At 44.7% G+C, this 10,279-nt stretch overlaps 1 protein-coding gene across 1 annotated transcript in view; it reads left to right on the top strand.

Annotated features, from left to right (window-relative positions):
• Positions 1–574: 574 nt before the first annotated feature.
• Positions 575–10,279, top strand: part of LOC308135565 (E3 ubiquitin-protein ligase RNF31-like) — a gene marked incomplete at its 5' end in the record, with an annotated part of 28,022 nt that continues 18,317 nt past the window's right edge. Inside the window, 8 exons of the mRNA XM_080503616.1 lie at positions 575–772; positions 1,895–2,041; positions 2,962–3,117; positions 3,881–3,937; positions 4,973–5,174; positions 7,183–7,366; positions 9,267–9,400; positions 9,499–9,671. Coding sequence (XP_080359742.1) covers positions 575–772; positions 1,895–2,041; positions 2,962–3,117; positions 3,881–3,937; positions 4,973–5,174; positions 7,183–7,366; positions 9,267–9,400; positions 9,499–9,671 — 1,251 coding nt within the window. The remainder of the gene's footprint in view (positions 773–1,894; positions 2,042–2,961; positions 3,118–3,880; positions 3,938–4,972; positions 5,175–7,182; positions 7,367–9,266; positions 9,401–9,498; positions 9,672–10,279) is intronic.

Raw genomic sequence — 10,279 nt, 5'->3', positions numbered from 1 at the left:
GAACGCGGTGGGGGGTTTCGCTGTCGCCATCATGGCGAGCTCGCAGGTCGCTGTACCCATCCAGGCGACTGGGCATCCTCCACTCTCCAGCTGTCCAGGCTGCCCTCTCTGGGTTTCGGCCAGCTGCGCCTTGAAAAAGACGGTTGAGCTCTTTGGGTGATTCCAGCCTGATCCCACTTCTGACACCGATGTAGCGCCGCTGTGCGCAGAACAAGGACCAGGAGACTCGGGAATGACTTTTTCTGAACCACCATGCATGCGCTGCTCGGAGGGGTGCGCTCAGCCGCAACCTCCCCGTGACTCAGGGCGTCACATAAAATCACATAGAAGAGAAAGACACACGGATACACAAACTGTAACTGTCAGAACAGACACACAAGTACACATTATAACAGACTGTGACAGTACAACTACACTGAACTATAACACGCAACTTAGGCAAGTTACTAGAGGCACTTCCCATGGTCCTTTGCGCCGCACCCCCTTCACTCCACAGCGGTCGCTCCAGTATATTATCTTAATGTTCCCGTCCTTGGCCTTCCTCCAGGCGCCGGGCGTTGCTGCTGGCGGGGCGATGCCGTCGCTGTCGGAGCAGCTGCAGGATGTGCGCAGCCGGGCGGAGGTGTGCCTGTACTCCGGGGGCAGAGTGGTGGAGGTGCGCGCCGGCGTGATGGCCATGGCCAACCTGCCGCTGCCGCCATGCTCAAAGTACTGCCACATCGCCGCCGAGACCATGGTCATCGAGAACAGCTACGGGGGCAACAGGAAGGAGGTGAGGGGGAAACCAAGGCGCCGTTTGACCATTTTCACACTCGGATGGAGGAACTTTGAAATATGGAGGCAGATTTTACTGTAATAGAATCACAGCGTGTCACAAAGTGTTGGAACAGGATGAATGAGCAGTTATTAAGGCGGATTTCTCCTGCAAGCTTTGTTCCTCCTTTCCCTTCTTTTTTCTGCTTTTCACCATTTTTTCTTTTTTTTCATTCCTTCCTTCCCCCTTTTTTCTTTTCCCATTTTCCTTTACCTAATTTACTTCTTTCTTTGTTTCATTTCCTGAAGAAAATAGTGCGCCAGCGATTATATTTTAACTTAATTTTCCTGTCTTTCTTATTATTGAATGAATGAATGTATTTGGATTTTCTACATGTGCATACAAAATAAAATCTACAAATATATATTGATCATTTTGATGGCATGTAAACATAAAAATTCATAAATAAGACTTATTTCTGTTGTGGTCCTCATAAAAAATAAGTATAAAATAACCCATAGAAATTATGTGACATTATAGTGAACAAAACAACACAAAAAACCCCACAAAAGTGCTGTATAAATAGATTAATACAAGTTCTACTTACACAAAGTAATTCATCACATATATATATATAGATCCCAACATAAGTTATGACAGACTGATTCATCATAAAAAAGAATACAACAAAATGAAATGAGAAATATAAATGCATCACAATTCAGTTAAACAGTATTTGGGAATAATTCAGTAGTTTGTATGGATTCCAATAAAAACTTTTGACTTGTTTTTTTTTAAGCCTATTATTATAGTAGTCTATCATTTGGGTAGTTTTAATCATAACATTTTTATTATTATTATTATTATTATTTTGTTATTATTATTATTTTTGTATTATTTAAAAAAAAAATTCATTAGGCTTTAAGTGAGAGCTGTTTTTTTCACGCTCCTGTTCCACCCACAGGAAGTCCGGTCCACACTTTGCGTTAGTAAAACCTGAATCTGCGGCCTCACCTGGAGACAAACATTCTAAAAACACTCAGTAACGGTTGAAAAGGACAATCAGCAGACAATGAGCTGTGGCTCAGCTGGAGCTGGTGGCTGAAAGCCAAGTCTTCCTCTCTCCTGGTTCTGCTGCAGACGCTGGCGTCCCTCCAGCGCTTGTCCACGGCGCTGAACATCCTGGAGAAGTACGGCTGCAACCTGACCAACCCCAACAGGCCCAAGTACTGGAGGACGGTGAAGCACAACAACCCCGTGTTCCGGGCCACGGTGGACGCCATCCAGGTAACCATCTACCCACCTCCTGCTGCCTGCAGGGAGCTGCACGTTCTACTGTATGGAGGGTGCACGTTCTACTGTATGGAGGCTGTATGTTCTACTGTATGGAGGCTGTATGTTCTACTGTGTGGAGGCTGCATGTTCTACTGTATGGAGGCTGTATGTTCTACTGTATGGAGGCTGTATGTTCTACTGTATGGAGGCTATGTTCTGCTGTATGGAGGCTGCACGTTCTACTGTATGGAGGCTACATGTTCTACTGTATGGAGGGTGCACGTTCTACTGTGTGGAGGCTGTATGTTCTACTGTGTGGAGGCTGCATGTTCTACTGTATGGAGGCTGTATGTTCTACTGTATGGAGGCTGTATGTTCTACTGTATGGAGGCTATGTTCTGCTGTATGGAGGCTGCACGTTCTACTGTATGGAGGCTACATGTTCTACTGTATGGAGGGTGCACGTTCTACTGTGTGGAGGCTGCATGTTCTACTGTATGGAGGCTGTATGTTCTACTGTATGGAGGCTGTATGTTCTACTGTATGGAGGCTATGTTCTGCTGTATGGAGGCTGCACGTTCTACTGTATGGAGGCTACATGTTCTACTGTATGGAGGGTGCACGTTCTACTGTGTGGAGGCTGTATGTTCTACTGCGTGGAGGCTGCATGTTCTACTGTGTGTGTGTGTGTGTGTGTGTGTGTGTGTGTGTGTGTGTGTGTGTGTGTGTGTGTGTGTGTGTGTGTGTGTGTGTGTGTGTGTGTGTGTGTGTGTGTGTGTGTGTGTGTGTGTGTGTGTGTGTGTGTGTGTGTGTGTGTGTGTGTGTGTGTGTGTGTGTGTGTGTGTGTGTGTGTGTGTGTGGACGATGATGGAGGAGAGGAAGTGTGTGTGGATGATACGAAGTGACCAGAGCTGGGTTGTTGTGGGGTGCAGGGCGGCCGGGCGGTGCTCTGTCTCTATGGTTACTCCAACCAGCAGCAGGACGGCCTCAGTTTCCCCGACGACGTCAGCGACCCCGACGTGGGCAAAGTGGCGGCCGTGACGCTGGAGGTGATGAGCCTGAGGATGGAGCTGGAAATGCTGATTAAGGTGATTACAGGCTGGGGGAGGAGGAGGAGTTCATCTTGTTCAGTTCAGTGATTACATTAAATAAATCTTACTTTCTTACGTGTATTTGTTGCGTCATACTCTGAGAAGAAACTGGCAGGCCACGCCCCCTCACAGCAGACACTTCTGTAAAACATTGAACTTTTCACCTGCAGCTTATTTGTCCCTTCAAATGTTTTCACAAACACATTTCTCTGAACTGTTTCAGTAATAAAAGAGAAAGTTTGTGTCCAGGACGTGACGTTGGTCTGGTTTTAACTGCAGGAACTGACAGTCCTGAGTGATGCGTTCAGGGGCATCACGTAACTCCGCCCGCTGACATATTAATGAGCTGCGAGGCTCAGACTGTAGTATAGAATATGACTAATGGTCGTGAGTGAGCTGGAACACGGCAGTGCTGGAGTTTCAGCGGTGGCACCTACACAGTTCAGTTGACACAACCGCACCAAATGTCTTCGGCCAGAAGAAGCTAGCTGAAGAAAAACGTTTTCATTTTCTTCAGCAAGACGCGACAGTGCCGAACTTTCTTCTGGTTCTTATGGAGGATGAATCAGCCTTTAGACTAAGAGGAGAAAAGATGCTCCTTGAAAGATGGTGTGCTTTTTTTATTTTAAGATTTTGCCTCTCAATTTAAAAGAAGATATGTGGCTCTTGTTCACCAAAACAAGAGCCACATATCGAAGCGTCCGTTGTGCTTTGTGATGAATATAAAGTCCTGATAATATGTGGTTTGGTGTGACGGCAGGAGGCCCACTCCCACCCGGAGTTCTACGAGAGAATCATCCCCACGCTGAGACACAAGGTACAGTCCTTCACACGTCCTCGTCCTCACAGGTTTGGTTCAACCAGAGTCACTCAAAGCTCAAGCTAAGCTTTCTGTGGCGTTCACGCCAAAAACAAAACAGCAAGCGGACTGTTCTTCAACACTCACAATGTTTTGGATTTATAGCATCCTGCAGAGACTAAAATTAGACTAAAACAAAAGAGCACAACGACCACAAGAGGGATTGAAAGCATTTCTGAAACAACTAAGTGTGAGAGTTAAATTCCACATTTACACACCAAGTAAAAGGATTTCTTAACCTATAAAATATCCACCTGAATTCAAATGTATTTATAACTGTCTTCATTCTCATGTTGCTTTTTTCTTCCAAGAATTGAAAACAATTTGTCAAAGAATAATTTTTTACTTTTAATCTAAGAATAAAATAATTCAGCACAATAGAAAGTGTTACTGTGTAACTAACTGTAAACTAAAAATCAATTAACTAAAAGAAACGATAATAACGTGTAAACCATTTTAAAACTAGAGCTACACTCGGTAGAGCGCAGACCTTCGCCAACGCCACATTTGTTTGTGGAACCGAGTTAGCATCGCTAGCATGTTAGCCATTAGCTCATATCGATGCTCACTCGCCTGTCAGGGAGCAACATCACTGTGAAACACTGAGTGGGGAGCGTCTCCATGGCAACAGACACTGATCTCCTCCATGAACTGCTTCTCTCATCCGTTTTGTATGGGACACTTTTTTGCAGTTTTTTTCTGATTTATTTGGTTAGCCGTTAACATCCCACAGTTTTACGGATCGGTCCTGGGATGATGACAGGTGATCCCTGAAACATTCATGCAATTCGGCTGAGTAGTTTTTACAAAAAGTTGGTAAAATACATACATGCAGACGAACACACAACCTTGTCAGCCAACTTCGTTGGTTGCCCAACGTCAGAAGACATGAAGTTACTGGTTTGACCGCTGTGTTTTAGATTGAAGGAACCATCCCTCATGTTTTACTGTGAAGAGCCCCAGCCTCGAGCCGCGGTGTCTGTCTCCCCCCAGGACGTCGGCCTGAACACTGACGCGGCGCTCTTCCACTCCCCGTCCTCCCCCTGGGGTCATCCGGACGGTCAGACCAAGTCTCTGGCCTTCCCCGTCCACCACCGCTCCTCCAGGGAGGGCGGCCACGGCCACTCTCTGGCCGCCCACCAGCGCAGCCCCCGCTCCATCCAGGTCTTCTCCACCTCCTCAAAGAAACAGTCAGGTGAGGACGCGCCGGCGGATTTAGGGTCCGTCCACACCAGGAAAACACTTCACCTCAGCGAGCTGTTCCAGGCCTGTCGTCCACATGAGGCACTCTTAGAAGTGTGAAAACAGGTTTTTTTGAACACAGAGTGGGGAAATTGTAAAACCCCGGCTCGTGCCCTCCGACCCCCCCGGGATGTGGACGGCAAAGTCGGCAAAAACGATCATCTGTGGAAAAAAGATGATGTCATCGCCCCCTCTCCCCCCACCGCAGTCCGTGAGGTTGTCAAATAACCACAACAATCAAGCTACTGATGCTAGCAGCAGGAGGAGCAGGGCCATAGACCTATAGAACTAGAGTTATATGAGATGTATGAGCAAGAATCTACTTCTAAAGTTCTATATGCTTTGTCTTCTTCTGTGTTTTTGGTGTCACAGCACCCCTAAAGGCCTGGCATGTGTACTACACGCCCTGGTGGCTGGTGTTGCTCCGTGTTCATCGTGACGTGTGGACGGAGGTGTTTTGGAGAAGGCTGGGGAGAAAAAAAGATAGTTTTTGTCCTTGTGTGGATGAACCCTCAGTGTTCCATTCCTCTCAGATCAAGATGTTTATCCAGTAAATATTGAAGGAAGACGTGCGGAACTGTTTGGCTGGTCATGTGATTAATATTAAGAAACGACTTGAATGAAAATATAGAGGCACATCTTGATGTGACCACTAGATGTCACTGTACCACAACAGAAAGCTGCAGACAGAAAAACCTCCATTACTACTGCTTTTAACTGAGGGAGCAAGAAAAATGTCTCTGAAAAGAGAAATCTACACATCTGAATTTAAAGTGAAAATGATCAAATGTGTTGGGTTTTTTTGTCCTCGTTTGTTTTTTTAGGACCAATAGAAAGTCTTTGTTGGATCAATTGTTTTTTTCCCTGCATTGATGCAGTGAAGTTCTTCTTCCGCTCAATGTAGAAATGTATTATTTCTATGCTGGAAGCGTAGAGCGAGTCCGTTGTTTGCGAATACCTAGAGCAGCGTGGCGTGGGACTCTCTCTGGCCAGAGGACGTACAATGTGTCTGTGATCGGAGACGACACACGCCAACCTGGGAAAAACGTCAAATAAAGTTGAGCCAGTGAAAAGGACAAGAGTGTGTGAGACGTTTTAAAGGATGTATGAATCTTAAAAGCCACTACACACTGTGATTTTGGGCCGTCGCAGAGGAAACGGCAGTCGTCTGAGAAACTTTGGTCTTGGCTCTAAATGGGCGATCCTACGTCTTATAATGCGACCAATGGCGGCCCGCGATGAATGATGACATCAGAATTTTTTTGAAGATGAGCGTCTTGCTCATCCACACCTCAAAGCTGAGTCGGCGTTTTAGAATTTCCCCACTCTGGGACCTGTGTTGAGGAAAAAAAACCCAGATGAAACCATGAAATAGCATTTTCATGTGGACGAACTGCTCTAAATACGTTTCTACATATATCCTGAAGTGGACTGAACACAGGACTGTCTGACTGGAGGGGACAGAAAATCTAACTTTTTCCAGGTTTGGCCTGGTTTATTACTTCAAAGGAATGTATTGGGTATTACTGAATGCAGACCGGTAAATGTAAGTAGAGATGGAACCTGGTCATTCAAATGTTTACAGATGTGATGTTTATTCCATTGTTTTTCTTCGGCGGCCCTCAGTCCAATGCTGGGTTCCTAAATTAGCCCTCAGCTATGAAAACTTTGAGAACCCCAGTATTAATACGTTTCTTTTATGTCTTTGTAAAGTTGTGTGAACTGCCTTGTGTCGGAATGGCGCTCCTTCAACCTCCCCTCATTGATGTGTCGATGAACAAACAACACAAACGTACAAATGCATGACAACGTGAGAAATGAGTGAAGTGGCCCAGTGATCTTGTTACACAGACGCACATTTGCTCTCTGCGTTCCGGTTGTACTGGAACAGTAAACGGTGGTTTACAGGTTGTGTTTGAAAACCAAGCGGAGCTTGTTGTTGTTGTCTTCTTTTGTTTCAGAGAACTGCAGTATCTGTGGGATCTTCCGTATCTCTGCTCACTGCCTCACCTGCCTGCAGGGCTTCTGCTCAGAGTGCGACCGGCTGTTCCACTCGTCCACCGAGAGGGCCGAGCATCGCAGGACCGCCGTCGCCTCTTCCTCGTCATCTTCATCTTCTTCAGCTAAAAACAAGAGCAGCCACAGGTCGGCATCTGCAGCATGTGTGCTATTGTTCAGGATGCTATTGTTGCAGGGAAGAAACTTTGATCAGGCAAGAAACAAAGAAAAGTCGCTCCATACTTTTGAACAAGCTGAGCTGAAACTGTCGTCTCGTTGGTTAAAAAATCGTCTTAACAGTACGTACATATTATTTTGTTCCTTTTATAAGGTCCCTTGTGATGAAAGAAACTCACTGTGTAAAGGATTAATATCAGTAACGTCCTCGTAGCCTGTAGGAGGCCCCAGAAGTGAAGAAAGTCTCTCACTTGCTTGTTCCACTTTTCAGTAAAGTTGTTGCTCATACAGGCCAATCAGAGAGATTCCCTTCATGATGTCATGCAGGGAAATAACCACTCCCTCTGGTAGTGGAGCTCTGCCTCACTGATAAAATGGATAAATTCAGTGTAATATGAAAAACCATAAGTTAGCAGGAGCTAGCATTAGCTACTCAGCAGTAACCATAACAACACACACGACCAAACTAAGAAACGTATTCAGACACAATATATTTAACTCATCATCTTCAGGAGCCTTCTTCTTATTCTGGGTCACGTTGTAGTTCAAACTGGTTGAACAAAGGCATTTATATGAGTCCTAGCGAGAAATCCTGCGTAAACATGAGTGCATTGTTGTGGTGTTTCAGATAAACTGGTTTCCCTGCCAAACGGTGACCGACTACTTTTAGCAGCCGTCATTGCCGCTAGTAAAAGCAGATTTTAAAATAAGACTTACAAAAGCTACGGCACCTGAAAACTGGATGCAAATGTTTTTAAACAGAGTTCATCAGGACGGCTCCAGATTTCTGTCGGGTTTTTAACGTCTGTCATGAGCAGCAACAAGGGATGCTAAAGGGTCACCAGTTAACAGGGAAACCACTTGATCTGAAACACCAGAAAATGTCTCCTGAGACGGTCCTGGAGTCGGTGTGGACAGACACAAATGGAAACAGACACATCCTGTTCTCAGTAGAGCCACTAGAGGGACTTTTAGACTGGAGGAAATTCAGGACCAAAACTGAATTTGGGGAAATTCACTTTGAATACGATGTTGTTGGACCAATGTCACGGATGATTAATTGTTGAAAAGCTGTATAATATAGGACCTTTAAATTGAGACATTTCAGTGAACACACGACAGCAGTTATACTCAACTTTCATTCATAATCTACTAAATGAATTAAAGTCAATATTAGTGTTTGACTGCTATTTTTTTAAAGAACCATCTGCTTCTTATTCTAAATTTTTTTTTTTTTTTAGTTTGCCATTTAGAGAAATGATATTCATGATTGTAATAAACCAAAAATGGTTCAATTGTTTGTGATGGAGAAAAGAGCAAAGAACAAAGTCGGCAAACTGATTTATATTTTGACATCACATCGCATGAGACTATTTTTCACATCAAGTGAAAAATTATTACATTTCCGTTTCTTAAAATGTCATTTGTTTCTTTCAATTTGATCAATTCCGTAAAATGCAGTAAACTGTTCACTATAAAAACACATTTTAAAGTAAAATGAAGAGGAATTTCACTTCCATCAACATGCAGCTGATGTTGATTTTCATGATATAGTTAAATACTATTATTTTAGTACATCAGTTTATGTTATGTTTGTGCTTATTTATTGTTATATAATTGTGTCGGGTACATTTTTCCTTTGTTTTTGTATTATTTTGATCTGGTAAAGGTTTCTCATGACTAACTAACCAATGTGGTTGATGTTTGAATGGAACTTCTGCACAGACGAGAGGTCAATAATGAGAACTGTACTAATCTCATACGTGGAATCCAGTTCACGCTGAGTTAGGTCTTTCCAGATTTGTAATTGGTTTGAGAATCCAGTGTAGAATTTGAGGCTCACTGCTCCTCCTCCTGGCTGCTCTGTCAGTGCTTCCTCTTGGCGCTGCCTCCAGTGCACTAAAGTCAACTCCACCCAGGACGTGTTGTGTGAAGACTGCGAACGTCCACGATTCGAATCTATTGGCTCCAAGACAGAGGAGAGTCAGCCGGCGACCATCACAGGTCTGGAATGCATGATGCAATTAGTTTTTTGTTTTTTTAAATCTATAAATCAGGTCCAAATGTGAAGAGGTTGTCTCTTGTCGGCGTGTTTCCCTCAGAGTGGCAGTGTAAGAGCTGCACCATGGTGAACGCCGCCAGCAGCGTCCTCTGTGAGGTGTGTGAGAGACCCCGCCTGGCCACACGACCTCCAGTCACCCCGTCACACCCTCCCATCACGCCGCCCAGACCGCCAGCACCCGTACTGGGCATGCCCGGAGACCCCGACAGCCAGGTGGGTGAGGTTGTCGGAGTAAAGGTCACCGTTAGGGTCAGGTTACTTTACCTGAAGGGGATTCAGAGCAGTAGGAAAACAATGAGGGGTGTCTGGGGAATAGAAGAACATGTGGCTAAAAGAACAGTGACTAGAATAGAATAGTTGTTTATTGTCACTCTGTAGCAGTGAAATGTTGTGACGGCAGCCTCAGTGACAGCAGTAAGAAAACACACAATGGTAGAAAATACAATACAGCAGAGGTAAAATATTACAATTAAAAACATTAAAATATGTACAACCAAGTCTGGGAGGAGCGAATGGAAGTATTTGCAAAGTAGTGCAGGAAGAGTGGAGCGGAGGGTAAAGATATTAAATGAGGTTTCCAGTTTTTGTCAATCAAAGTTCAGGCAAAGTGTCTTTAGTGGGACTGGAGGGGCAAAACTCCCCAAGACTGCAGAGGGGCAATACTGTGGTGGGGAGCCGCAATCATGCATCAACAATGAATGTTTGTGGTGCCGTTTAGCAATACAAAGGTTATTTCACATCATCACTTTTGTGACGGATGATCAGATAATCTCCATAACTGCAGCTTCTCAGGTGATCCTCTCCTGCACCACTCCGTATCT

Source organism: Blennius ocellaris (genome assembly GCF_963422515.1).
Source record: "Blennius ocellaris genome assembly, chromosome: 10".
Classification (NCBI taxonomy): domain Eukaryota; kingdom Metazoa; phylum Chordata; class Actinopteri; order Blenniiformes; family Blenniidae; genus Blennius; species Blennius ocellaris.
This window is presented reverse-complemented; position numbering and strand designations above follow the sequence as displayed.